Raw genomic sequence first — 14,614 nt, 5'->3', positions numbered from 1 at the left:
TATCCTATGCCTAGGGTAGACGCTATGTTAGAGTTATTGGGGGCAGCAACCATTATCTCTACACTAGATCTCTGCAAAGGATTTTGGCAAATGGAACTAGACGAGCAATCCAGAGCCAAAACTGCCTTCAGTACACCAGATGGGTTATATGAGTTTGTGACCTTACCCATGGGACTAAGGAACTCACCAAGTTCATTTCAGAGGCTAATCAATACTGTGTTGCGAGGCATGTCAGATTTTGCAGTGGCCTATATCGATGACGTGGCCATTTTTAGCAAGTCGGTGCCTGAGCATGTCCAACACCTGACAACAGTATTGGAGGCCTTAAGAAAAGCAGGCCTCACAATAAAAGCTAAGAAATGCCAGTTTGGACTAAAGGAAGTAATCTATTTAGGACATAAGGTGGGGAGTGGGAAAATCACCCCCTTATGGAGCAAGGTGGAGGCAATACAAGCGTGGCCGATCCCCTTAACCAAAAAACAAGTAAGGGCATTTCTGGGTGTGGCTGGATTTTATAGGAAGTTTGTGAGAAATTTTGGGGAAATAGCAACCCCCTTGCATGAATTAACAAAGAAGAAGTGTTCTGAGCGTGTGGTATGGACGGATGAATGTCAGAAGGCTTTTGATCTACTGAAGCAAGCCTTGTGCCAAAGACCCATATTAATAGCACCAGACTATGAGAAACCATTCATCGTGGCTACAGATGCGTCGGACCTCGCGCTGGGAGTCGTCTTGCTACAGGAGAGAGAAGGCACTAGACATCCAGTGGCGTACCTGAGTCGCAAGCTGACGCTGCGGGAGAAAAACTATTCGTCAGTCCAGAAGGAGTGCCTAGCGGTCGTGTGGGGACTGAACAAGTTGCGCCCATACGTGTGGGGATGAAGATTCACAGTGACTACGGATCATCGGGCCTTGTTATGGTTGCAGACTATGAAAAACCATAACACTATGCTGCAGAGGTGGTCCTGGGCCCTACAGGACTATCAAGTGGACTTCCAGTTCATAAAAGGCAAGGACAATGTACTGGCCGATGGACTTTCCAGGCAAGTGGCTGGGACTGCAGTGACATGACCAGACAGAGGAACAAAGAAAGACATTTTCCCCATAGAGACTTTTATTTGTTAACGCGACGTATAAATCCTGGAACAGGAATAATACTCTGCTGTTGTTTAAGGGGGTGGGGAAATGTGATGTTCCTATATTAATGTATATATGGTAAGTGTTGTTGTTTTAGAAGATACATGGTAAGTGGAGTGAAAGAGGAGGGGGAGTGACTGGGCAGTAGAATGCGAGATGATAGGCTGAGTGTTTAAAATGGCTGAATGTATAAAAGGAAGAGTGAGAGTCGAATCTGAGGGGGAGAAGAGAAAGAGTGGATTGCTTGGTGGGGTTTAGAGAGTTGTTTACCAGGAGGGAGGTGGAGTTCAGATTAGTATTGAATAAAACCATATGCTTATGTGCCTTAAGAAGAAATCTTGTTAATCTTGTTAGCTTTGTTATTTGTAATAAATACTTAATTTGGTTTACCAAAGGCCTGATCCTTGGCTGGGGTTTGACAGACCAGAAGGGAGGGTAAGGTAATGACCAAGGCTGAAGGGGAACTGTAACAAATGGTGGCAGCGGTGAAGAGAATAACAATACCAGTATTCAGAGTCTCTGGGAATACTAGTATTGGGACGTTACTGGTGGTTGCCTAGCAGGGGGATCTGTTGAGATCTGTGCTAGAGCGGGGAGGTAAACCAGAAGAGAGTGCGGTCCGGACTGGTAGAGTCCCTGGTGGTGCCTAGAGACAGGCAGTAACCACGCGCAGGTAGGAACCTGACAGGGAGAGCCAGGGAAGGACGCCTCACAGGGACAACTATGTTGTTCATTCAGTTTTTTAAACCCCTATTCAACCCTGAACCATGCAAACAGAATATAAAGCACCTCCTATAGCACTTCAGTATAGCCTTCCCTATGACCAGTTTCTGAACATGCTGCAATTTTGGGGCAGGTAATTAAAACTTAGCACTCTTGTGCCTTCTCTTTAGGCATCACAGTGCCTACTTTTCCCAACACCCCAGTAGTTCAACTCCTGCGGCACACAGTCTGCAAGGGAGGGGGGCACACACTGGGAACAGCAGGTGTCAGGATGTTTGAAGTTAAGGCTTCGAAGAGCCTTGACTGGACCTAAAATGGTCTGAACTGCACATTTGTAATGCGCTTGCCACACTATAGCCTTTCTGTGCACCAAAAGTTTAGGATTCAGGCCCAAAGCAAACCCCAAAGAGGTCAAGAGGATATCTGTTCCATCAACTCAACAGGAATGCTGGTATATGAACTCCATATACCAACATTGCAACAGACCACACTGTGCTCATTTGTGGTTTCCAGTTTTTTGGGCATTTTTGTGCTCAAGTGCAAAGACATGATCTCAAATGCCAAGAGGTCAGAATGGAAGCTATTCATGCTAGCTAGATCTGAGTAATGCTCTCTCTCTTCCCCCCTCCCCATTATGCTACTGTCTTAAAAACTGCAATGGACATAGGGTTGCCAAGTGCTGCAGCAACAATGATTTCCTGCACTGACATGGGATTGGACTAGATTGATTCTAAATCAGCTGAGGTTTAGGAGAGCCACATAGCCAGGAGAGACCCATACAGTCATGAGTCACCTAATCAGCCCACCTTCTCCTTTGCTGAAGCCCAAAACACAGCTGTGTACATACCATATATCTAAAGCTCATAACTTCCTCCAAAGAATCCTGGAAAGTGTAGTTTGTTACAGGTGTTGGGAATTGTGGCTCGGTGGGGGGTAAACCACATTCCTAGGATTCTCTGACAGAAGTAATATGTGTTAAATATATGATGTGTACACAGCACTGGCCTCAAAATCCTTTCTACCATTCACATGCAGTTGTGGCAAATTATGGAACTTTCAAACCCTTTTTTCATTTCCATAATTATTTTACATAAACATGTAGCACTCTCCTTGGAGAGTTATCTTTGGAACTCATTGGTCACAGAAGGAAAGATAAAGGAAGCTTTATTTGGCAGGATGTCTGATTTTGTGCAAGGATCACACTAGGTGTGTGTGGGAGAGGACAGGACAAAGGTCTACCGGGGAAAACACCCAGGGAGGATTAATGCATTGTTATAGAAACCCTCTGTGGCACAGAGTGGTAAGCGGCGGGAACGCAGCCAAAGCTCTGCTCACGGCTGGAGTTTGATTCCAATGGAAGGAGGAAGTCGAATCTCCAGTAAAAGGGGTCAAGGTCCACTCAGCCTTCCATCCATCCATGGTCGGTAAAATGAGTACCCGGCATATGCTGGGGGGTAAAGAAAGGCCGGGGAAGGAACTGGCAATCTCACCCCATATATACGGTCTGCCTAGTAAACGTCGGAAGACGTCACCCTAAGAGTCGGAAACAACTCGCACTACAAGTGCGGGGACACCCTTTACCTTTTTTTATAGAAACCTGGGGAAGATACACCAGGATATTTGAAAAGGGGAAAACTATAAATGTAAGCAAACTTGGTAAAAAAACTGCCTTACTCCACAGTATCTATGGCGATAGCACCAACTACAATAGCATGTTTCTGTCTCAAGATTATTTTCTGGTCTACCTGCTCTATCTCCAGTAAACTGGAATATCATCAAACATATCAAGGTGACTTTATGTGAAGGATGCTGAGAGCTGTTAGGAGATCCCTATTCCCCTCACAGAGCTACAATTACCAGAGTTCTCTGGGAAGAGGGACTAATTATTAAACCACTCCGGCAGCTCTATGAGGGGAATGGGAGTCTCTGAACAACTCTTAGCACCCTTCACAAACTACACTTCCCAGGATTCTTTGGGGGAAGCCATGACTGTTTAAAGTGGAATAAATGTATGGTGTGGCTGGGCCCCTGAGTCAAACCACTGGTCCACCTAGCTGAGTGTTGTCTACACTGACTGACAGTGGCTCTCCAGGGTTTCAGACGGGGTTCTTTCCTAGCCCTACCTGGGGATGTCCGGGACTGAACATGGAGACTTCAGCCTGCAAACCATGTGCTCTGTCACTGACCTATGACCCTTTTCTAACTAATCCCTCCCCTCTGTCCAAAGGCTTGGACATGCTCCTTTAAACAAATAGACCTAAAGCTTTCTGAGACATAATTCTCAACAAGTTTATGTCTCTGCATTCAAATAGTAGCAGCTCTTCTCTAAGCGCTAATTTTTTAAATACCTTTCACATATTTAAGTAGTTGATACTGAATGATGACTTGACTAACCATCACGAGATAAGAGAGGAATTTTTAAATACAAAATTAAAATCAAGACACACAGGTTGCCTGAAGGGCATGGTACATTCCAGAGACGCAGTTGAATTTTTCTTTTCTGTTTCTCTCCCCCTTTTAACGTCCTTGTAGTCTATCTTTGCTATGCATTCACTTTCACTCGAGTGCCAGTGTTAAAAACAAAAAGCACTCCATGTATTTGCATTTAAAACCATGATTGAGCTTTTATACTCTTAACATTCCTGCATCAGCTAAATATAATTTTTGCTCTGGACAACGAACACTACAGATTTACCGTAAGAGTCACAGAGCAAAACGACAATAGTTTATTTTTTATTTCATTTCTTACATTTATATCTCACCTTTCCTCCAAGGAGCTCATGATTCTATTCTCCCCCTCCCCATTTTTGTCATCGCAACAATCCTATGAGGTAGGTTAGGCTGAGAGACTGTGACAGGCCCAAGGTCACTCAGTGAGACTCAGTGAGCTTCATGGCTGAGTGGGGATTCAAACCCTGATCTCCCAGGTCATAGTCCAAAACAATCAGGACACTTGCTCTGGTCAAGCCTCCTCCAGAATGTGCTCAGAGCTAGATTTAAGTAACACTAAAATGCACAAACTATAAAACTGATGTTTCCTTAGTATTTTGCTATCATTCACAAACTTTATATAGTTTCAAATATGCCAATACCAAACCATCTCTCAGGGCTGATTCTGCATTCTGCACCCAGGAACACATGCCTGAACACAAAATACATGTGTTTGGGTATATTTTACAGAGCACAGTAAAGTAAAATACATGTGAGTCGCAATGAAGGAGATATTGCGCCCTCATTTCAAATGTATTTTTCAAGGGACAAGCATATAAATATACATGTCTATACTATATATGTACTATGTATCTATTTCATGCATGTTTTATTTATTTGATAGTTTTACATATCGCCCTTTGCAAATAAGGCCCCAGTGATCATAAAAATATAAAAACAATGTATGCCTGAACACTAGAAGCAAAAGGGAGATTTGGCCCAAATTTGTCAGTAAATAAGACTCAAGGCTACTTTTGCATGTCAAACACTACAAAAACCTACAAGATTGCTTTGGCTACACTGAGGGTGAAAGTGAAGACTCATGGACTACCAGCATAAGGTTTAGGGTGATACAAGGAATGTCATCATCATACAAGTTGTAAATGCTCGAGACATGTTTTGATGGCTCTCTCAGAATGCTGAAAAGGAAGTCACGAGCAGAGCTCAACTTCTAAAAACAGGTGCTGGCCTACAGGCCTCTATGATACCCATGGAGTCTGCCATACTGGAAACCCTCCTTAAATGCTAAATATTTAGGGATAGGCTGTCCTTGCTCAGTGGCTAAGAGAAGGCACTCTGTACAAGCTGAGAGGGACTGCTCTTTATTAAATATTACTTTGTAAATTTCTTTCTTTAAAGAAGGGCCATGACCAAAGATGGAAGAGGCAGGTTTAAGTAGGTTAAGGAGGGTGGCACTAATAGACCAAAACCAATGCTACCTCACAGTGATTTTGTTTCCTACTTACACCTTTAACCCATACTTTTGTGGCTCACCCATATTATTCAGTGACTAGAACAATGCTGATATCCATAGAAAACACCACCAGCAAATAGGCATGGTTTCCCCCCACCCCCATCTCAGATACATCCCTTGTCAGAACAAAGCCCTGCCCCTGCTGTGCTTTCCTCTTTGGAGATTTAAGATCACTTGATCTACAGTAGTCCTAGTTCAGACAAATGGAAGTCTTCCAGTATAAGTAGACTCCATGATCCTCAAGAGTTCTGGAATACTGTCTATGGCCAGATGAGTCAAAGATGGAACTTTTGGGGCAACATGGGCCCCATTATGTCTGGCAAAAACCAAAGACTGCATTCCACATGATGAACCTCATACCAACGGTCAAGCACAGTGGTGGCAGTGTTATGGTTTGGGGATGCTTTGCGGCATCAGGACCTGGACGACTTGCCATTGTTGAAGGAACCATGAATTCTGCTTTGTCTCAGAGAATTCTACAGGCAAATGTCAGGCCATCCATCTGTCAGCTGAAGCACGGCTGGGTCATGCAGCAAGACAATGATCCGAAACACATAAGCAAGTCTACATCAGAATGGTTGAAGAACAAGGAATTTAAAGTTTTGGAATGGCCTAGTCAAAGTCCAGACCTAAACCCCATTGAGATGTTGTGGCAGGACCTGCAAGGACAGCAGTTCATGCTTGAAAACCCACAAATGTCACTAAATTAAAGCAGTTCTGCATGGAAGAGTGGGCGGAAATTCCACCACAGTGCTGTGAGAGACTGCTCAAGAACTACAGGAAGCATGTGGGTGCAGTCAGTGCTGCAAAAGGTGAAGTAACCAGGTTTTGAGTCTAAGGGGGCAATTACTTTTTCACACGGGTGCATTGGATGTTGCTTAACTTCCTTTAATAAATAAATGGAATAAATATCAAAATTTTGTGCTATTTGTTCACTCAGGTTCCCTTTTCCCTAATATTAGGTTTGGTTCAAGATCTGATAACATTCAATGCCAAAAATATGCAACCACGCAAAAAAACGGACAGCACTGTGCCTTCAGCAAGATGGTGGTTTCATAGGCTTTCAGACCACAAGGTATCACAAGAGAGGGGAAACCTCCACACTCCTTACCCATCGATTGAAGGGCAATGAGAAGTTGGAGAACAAGGCCCCAAGGCAACAGACAACGATATTACACTGTGGTTTTCCAAACCTCTGGCAGAAAAGGCACATTTCCCAAACAAATTAAGAAGGAAGGCACTCTTCACACTTGCACACAAAAGTTTGTTGTTGTTTTAAAGCAGGTGCAAGCCTAAGAATTACCCACCCTCAATATTTGGGGCATGTTTTCCATTGGAAGGAGACAAGCCCAAAGCATACAGAAGCTACAGGCAACCTCTTCTGTGGCTTAGTAATTCTAATCCATCAGGAGTGACTGAATGACTCGATCTACAACAGGCAGAGACATGGAAGAATTACCCACCAATAGCAGAGACTGGTTAGTATGAGACCAGGCTAGAATAGCAACTCATGCAGAGTCCTCCATGGGCAGGTGATATGGGGATCATAGGTATTTGCAAATTAAATGCTTGCTCTGGAAAAAAAAAGCAGGAATACCTGTCCTCTTTCCAATATGTAATTACCGAGACAGAACAAAACACCACTGTTTAAGTACAAGAGAAATAGCCACCTGCATATATATGCGTGCGCACACACACGCACACACACCCCTCCCTAACTGGCTACATTCTTACTTTCTTGGAGACAGAAGTGCAATCCTTGACCGCTATACCAACATGTCAATTTGCTTACGTGAAGGAAGGCCTGTGAGAAAGCAACAGAGCATTCTTCCCCTGATAGTATCTCTGCCTGCTTGTACCAACTAGTAAAAAAAGCAAAGTTAGAGAAGGCAGCAAGTTCATAAACCAGCCCAAACAAGCAACAACCTTCTGATAAGGTTGCTCTCTACAATGACAGTAACCCTCCTTCAGGCATTTCTCTCTATGCAATCTCAATTGAAATGACACACACAACAGGGCTATGCATGCTGTCCACATAATCATACCCATATGCCAGCCCCTCCCAGACACTGTTGATGTGTTTGAAGAAGATCTGAAGCCTGCCTAACATGTAGGCTGTCACCATAAACTGGAAGACAAATCATGCAGCTCACTGAGACTTGTCTATGTCCATTTGGCAGGCTTTTCCCCTTCAGACCTTCCCCAAACAGGTCAACAAGTGTGTGGGGGCACATAATGGCACATGTGGGGTGAGCATGTGCCACCCTGCTGTCCTCACACAACTGAGATCATACATAGAGAAACATCTGAATACAGCTATAGTGAAGGAGTGCCTGCTCCCTTATGAACCTGCCTGAACGGTGAGATCTACAAGGAAAGTCCTGCTCTCTGTTTCCTCACTTTCAGTGGAGAAGTGTAAGGTACTGGACCTCTGTTGTAGTGGTCAAGCTATGGAGTTCCCTCCAAGACTGATTCAGCAGAAACCTACACCAGTGATACATAAGGGGCATCAACAAGGCTCCCCCACAATGTTCAGCAAATGCACAGACAGTAGACAGCATGACCATGCCCTTGTGTGTAAGGAGAATTCATGGCTGCTTATTAGCCATGTGAAGAGGGCCACAGCTCATGTTAGGTGTGCAAGCAGGTCATCTGGCACAAAGTGAAAGGTCATTTACTTCCTTCACTAAAGGTTTGTAACTAAATCATACCAAGATGTATATTTTAATATTTTACCTAGTTCCGAGATATATGATGATGAAGTACAGAAGCAGCCTGCAAATCTGTACAATGCTGCTAAGTTCGTGTGCTACAGTGAAGCTCTGCAATTGGCTCTCCCAGGGTCTTTACTGAAAAGCACTCACACTGGAACTGAAAATGGAATAGGGGCCAGAGTACCGCCACCTCATACACACCACAGATGTTTTTAAATAAAAACAAAATCCACTTTTACATATCTCCCATGTTAGAGGTCTCCCAAATTACATGCAGTTTGGCCCTGAATATTCAACTTTCACATGCGAGTGCTGGACGATTAATTTTGTGGGGGTCCAAAAATTGAGTATATGCATATCCCCATACCCCACCAAATGCTGATGATATTATTATTATTATAAGCTTGTTACCCAAAGGTCTCCAAGCGACTTACAACAATGTTAAAAACAAATTTATCATGCTATAAAAGCAAAACACACACACACGTGCAGCCACAGGCAGCTTTGGCAGTATTCTAACATATCTAAATGAACTGTCAACATTCACCAGATAGTGTGCAAGTTTAGAATCTGCAAATAGCTTACACACTATTTTGTGGCATTTGGTTGGCCTAATAAAGGTATTGTCCTTGTATGTATTTTGAATTTTTTCTTATGGGACAAAATAGCTACCTTTACTTTTCGTGTACAGAGTATCATGGAGCTTTTTGATGTTTACAAAATATGCCTGGAATCAATCAACATTCACATACATAAGCTGACATTCAACAAAGTTTCATATATTTACTGTTAACATTGTGAATTCTAGCACTCAAGACTTCTGTTTTTCTAGCCCTTTCCCTGGCCAAGTTATAAAACTCAAGGAGAAATAGTACCTCACTTATAACAACAAGCCCTTCTTTACAGCAGTACATTTACTGTATTTTTAAAAGGATTGTCACAAATCCATAGAACTATTGTCCAAAAAGGTCTGAAGAAATCACCCGATTCCCACACCCTTCTCTCTCTCCAGCATTAATCATCTGTAGTCTATCCACCTGCATGGAAAATGGGATTAACGTGAGCCACTCAAGAGATTATTACACACAGATTCTTTTTCAAAGTTTCCAGAGCCAAGGATTCCACAACCTCCCTTGGTGACTCAATAGCTGTTGGGTTGTGATAAAACAATATCAAGGAACACATCACCTATCACTGTCCTACATTAAAGCATTTTGTGGCTACATAGTTTACGGAAAAATTAGATATTGGGTGCCACGGTAAACAGATACTTAGCATCAACAATCCAAAGGCCAAGATGAACAAATCAAAAGATTTTAGACTAAGAACAACAGAGATCAGTGGCTGCTGAAGGCAAGGCATGTGGGGCAGATAGAAAAGCAAGTGATACTATTCAAAATAAATGATCAAGTTGTTGGAAAATTAAGGTATAAGAAACATTCATTTGCATCAAGTCAATATTTACTTTAATGGAATATGGGTTTAATCCCGACTTTTCCCAACTCTTCCCTTTTGGAAATTCATACTAATGGATTGAATCCAACTGGTGCTGTTGTGCTCACAGAAAGACTTTTTACACAACCCCAACGCCCCCTGAAAAATCAACCCCAGGGAGTTGGGGGGTCCTCTAACAGGGTTGAAGGTGGCATGTGGGGCTCAGGCAGAAACAAAAATCTCCCCTCCAGTACTTCAGATGAGATCGTGCTAGTGCAGAAGAAAGTGTCTACTTTTACAGCTGTGATTACATTGCTGACTCATGTTGAAATGACCCACTAGAATTCCAAGATCCTTTTTTCATCTACTGCTGTCAAGTCAGGTACACTTACGCATTTCTTCTTTTGTTTGCCTAAACGCAAAACGTTTTATTTATCTCAGCTGAATTTCATTGTGTTCATTTTAGCCCAGTTTTCCATTTGTTCGAGGTCATTCTGAACTTTATTCCTGTCTTCTGAAGCGTTAGCTATGCCTCTCAGTTTTGTGTCATCTGCAAATTGAATGAGGAAGGATCCCCTCCACCCTTTTCATTTAAATCACTGATTAAAATGTTGAAGACTCCAAAACGGAGCCCTGCAGTACCCAACTTGAAACTTCCCTCCTGTTTGATGGGGAACCACTGGTGAGCATTCTTTCAAGTGTGGTTTTCTAACCAGCTGTGAATCCATCCGAAAGTAGTACCATCTAGCACGTATTTGGAACGGTTTTACTTGTGTTATAATTGTAACCGTTTTATCTGTTTGTACAATTGTATATTATATTGTTGTAGCCTGCACTGGGACCTCATGGTGAAGCGCAGGTAAGAAGTTTTATACATAACTAGTTTGCTAGCCCAAATACGATGTGGACCTTTTGTCAAACACTTTGCTGAAATCAAGATAAGTCACATCCACTACACTAGTAACCGGGGGGGGGGAGAGAGATCTGGCAGGACAACAAATCCATGTTGGATTCTACTAGTCACTGCATTGTTATCTAGATGTTTAACAAGAAGATGCTTACTGGTACTTTTCATATGTTTTGCATCTTTTCTGGTACTGAAGTCAGACTGACCAGCCTGTAATTTGCTGGATTTCCTGTTTTTGAAGATTAGGACATCAGCCTGTTTCCAGTCCTGTGGAGTTCAGCATATCACAGAGAGAGGCACACATCCCTCTGTAAGAGTTGTAGTTCAATATAGAGTTTGACACTCTGTTCTAGAGGAAGGCCTGGACCAGCAGTACACCATTCATAATGTTGTTTGTTCTTTTTACTGTATCTGAAAGGTTCCTGCAAATCTCACAAGATCTTACTAGAAATGTACATCTCACATACACACACAAGCCTGCATAAACATTCTCAAGCATGATCAAGCACACCCTCAGATTTTTCCTTATAATGGGCTTGCAGCCTAAGTAGGGCCCCCAAGCCCTTGTAAGAAGTCCCCATTTTCTCCTACCATGACTAGCCCTTGATCTCCTACAGACACACCCAACCTAATCAGATTTCAGGTATTCAGAGACGGTACAGCTCAGTCACAAATGCTTCCAGGTAGGAGTTTCCAGCCTGTAGCATCCTAGTTGGTGGAAAGCAGCTGCTCCAACCAGCCAGAATAGCAGCAGTTGTTGCACAGCAGCTGGGCACCGCATGCTTCCAATGGGAGCAGTTTGTCAGGATTCAGCTGCCTCCACTGATGCATGGGAAGGGAGTGGGGTCACAGTGGGAAAATATTGTGGATCTTGTCTTTTGCTGCTAAGTTTGGGAAGAAAGATAATCCTAATAAAATTGTATATGCAATATGCTGAGGCAAATGACTCGGGTAAATTCTTTTGTATACCTTAGGTAGTATCTAGCTAGGTTTTACTCAGAGTAAAACCACTGAAATTAATGGCTCTGAGCCATGTCCATTAATTTCAATAGGTCTACCCAGAGTATGATTAGTGGATACAACCCAAATCTTTTTATACCATCACCACTTTCCTGTCCCCCAAAAGGGAGAGACCTAGTGTCTGAAATGAGATGGAGCTTCCAGTGTGCCAAATTAAAGGCATTAAGTGAAACAAGATGTGCTTTTACAAAAGGTGGCCAAAATAGACAAAGATGCAATTTACGTGACAGATGCTTGTTGCTTTAGTTTGAGAGGTAAAAGACAAACACATCTGTGAGTCTATTAAAAAAAAGGCCAAAAAGCATATCCCTTATTGACCAACCCATAAAAAAGAACAACTAGACATTGCAAAAAAGGAATATATTGCCATAGTTACTGATAAAAAGGATAAGCATAATATAAAATGTTAGTTCCTCTCAGGGCTATGCATAGAGAAGAAAGGGCTAACAGATATACTCATCTGGGATGGGGGATGGTTTGCTTGTATTGTGCCACTGTGCCTGCCACTGATGTTTTAAAAAGATAACACATATTTATTTATGGTGGGCATAACTGTATGTGCATCCACACATAGCGGGAGGGGAATCAGCAATATTACAAGCAGGCATGGAATAGCTGGTGGCTGGTTAAGGACAGGCATGGACCCAAATCAATTTGAGCAGACCTTGAAAAGAAAATCAAGATGCAAGACAATTCTCATATTATAGCAATGTGACATTATAGCAACCATGTTAAAAGAAAGTATAGGAAAAAAACACATAACACCTCTTAGGACAGCCTTTCCCAACTAGAGAGCCACCAGATGTTGTTGGACCACAACTCCCATCAGCCTCAGCCAGCATTGCCAATGGTCAGGAATTGTGGTCCAACAACATCTGGTGGCCCACTAGTTGGGAAACGCTGCCTTAGGAAAAAAATGAATGACATCATATTTGACAGCACAATCCTAGATGTAGCTTCTCAGAAGTACATCATATTGAGTTCAATGAGTTTTACTTCCAAGTAGCAGGTATAGAATTGCAGCCTTATTTTTGCATTGCAGAATACACATGAGCAATTTTTCAAACATCACTATAAATACTAATAAACTTGGGTAGCATCCATAGCAGGTTTAAAATTTAACATGTTTTACCTGTGGTAGAAGTTGTCACTCTTCTGGTTTTTCTGGGGATACTCCTCTGTAACACCTTGATTCAAAGGCCCTTGAGGTAGATGTGCTTTAGAGTATGGCAAAGTTCCCATGTGGCTAAAGACATCACAGGGTCCAATAGGAATGGCCCCCTTTTTCTTCCTTGGAAGGGTTCCATGGATAGAAACATCCTGACAATGTGAGTGATGGTCAGCCAGAGTCGGTTTGCTGCTCAAAAGGTCCATAGAAGAGGCCAGTGAGAACTCATGGCTCATTTGCATATTTCTTGGGAGACTTGAGAATTTCCCAGCTGCTATCATTTTTAATTCTAGAAAACAAAAGATGTGCATGGTGGAAGTTGGAAATCAGGGCAAGGCAAATCATGATCAATTATTTCTATTCAAATTTCTCATGTATCTTAGATGTACAAAGAAAAAGAGTATATTGTAAAATTAAGGGCTGGCGGCAACTGCCAGCCCCCAAAGCAACAAAGGCTGCCGCAAGTATACTCAGATTTAAATTCCAGCCTGCTGGCTTTTACCATAATTGTTGCTATGGCTTCCTAGCCAGCTTTGCCCTGGCATGATTCAGAAAATGCTTAGATGGAAGAGAGTAGATGGAATATGGGATCACACAGGTAGTTATTGACAACTATTCAGTCATCCCTGACAGCTATTTGTAAAGATTACTGAAAACCCAGAAAAACAAGAGGAAAAGCTACAATAGTGGTGTCGATGGCTACTGCTGTTCTGGTAACCAATGTGGAACCAGCTCAAGTCACCAAGTTGGAATTGGACAATTGGATTCATCTACACACAATATCTTATGCACTGCTTTGTCAATCCAGTGGTTTAAAGGATTGGTTCAAGCTGCATAACAAGTTCCAGGGCTGGATACTCAAAACATACATGTAAATGTTCAGAAGGATTTCTGGAAGGTAGCCTCTTATTACCAACGTTTGTATTTCTAATTGTTGTTTAACCCTCAAATTTTCAGCAGGTCAAGTGTTAACCAGGAATCATTAACTACAGCTAAACTGTCAGAAAAGGCTAGTATTGTACAATCCTCAATTTAAGAGATTACAAATCTATGCTCAGCGCAGGGTGCTATTCAGGAAAAAAACCCATTGTGCTGCAGGAGAGATGCTTCATTAAGTAACATACATAGGCATGTTCATGTTCCTAAGTGCCTGCAAGCAAAAAAGGCACATACAGGCTTGATTGTGAGCAAATGTCTACTCACAGGAAGCTCCCTCCAGCAGAAGTGGGGAAGAGCAATTTTCATCAGTTCCCTATCCCTCTTGAAAATCTTGTTTGGGGCCCTTCCACAACAGTGGAAGGGAAGGTGCAAGGGAGGGAGGAACAGGCAAAGCCGTCCTCCCTGTCTTCTACCTGCAAGAGAGTATGCTGGATGAAAAGCCCTTCAATGAATGGAATGAGACCTTCTTAAAAATCCAGAGCTCTCGTGGAATCTCAGCCTTACAGGAGAACCCAACAGGGTGCACTTTAGAAGAGGGGCCAGTCACAAGTATTCAAATGCAAACAAAAATCAAAACTTCTGGTTGAAATGAATGAGGAACAGGGGTA

The 14,614-nt window shown here is 42.6% G+C and overlaps 1 protein-coding gene across 6 annotated transcripts in view; it reads right to left on the bottom strand.

Annotated features, from left to right (window-relative positions):
- Positions 1–14,614, bottom strand: part of BCAR3 (BCAR3 adaptor protein, NSP family member) — a 117,630-nt gene that overhangs the window by 89,875 nt on the left and 13,141 nt on the right. For 5 of the 6 annotated variants that reach the window (XM_061633758.1, XM_061633757.1, XM_061633763.1 and 2 more), the window contains one exon: positions 13,032–13,356. The exons of the other annotated variant lie outside the window; for it this stretch is intronic. In XM_061633758.1, the coding sequence (XP_061489742.1) occupies positions 13,032–13,348 (317 nt within the window). In that variant the 5' untranslated portion in view covers positions 13,349–13,356. Of the gene's footprint in view, positions 1–13,031; positions 13,357–14,614 lie in introns of those variants that run through there. 6 annotated transcript variants of the gene reach the window in all.

This window comes from Rhineura floridana, chromosome 6, assembly GCF_030035675.1.
Source record: "Rhineura floridana isolate rRhiFlo1 chromosome 6, rRhiFlo1.hap2, whole genome shotgun sequence".
In the NCBI taxonomy this organism is placed as follows: Eukaryota; Metazoa; Chordata; class Lepidosauria; order Squamata; family Rhineuridae; genus Rhineura; species Rhineura floridana.
Note: the sequence above shows the minus strand (reverse complement) of the source record. Positions and strands in the feature narration are given on the sequence as shown.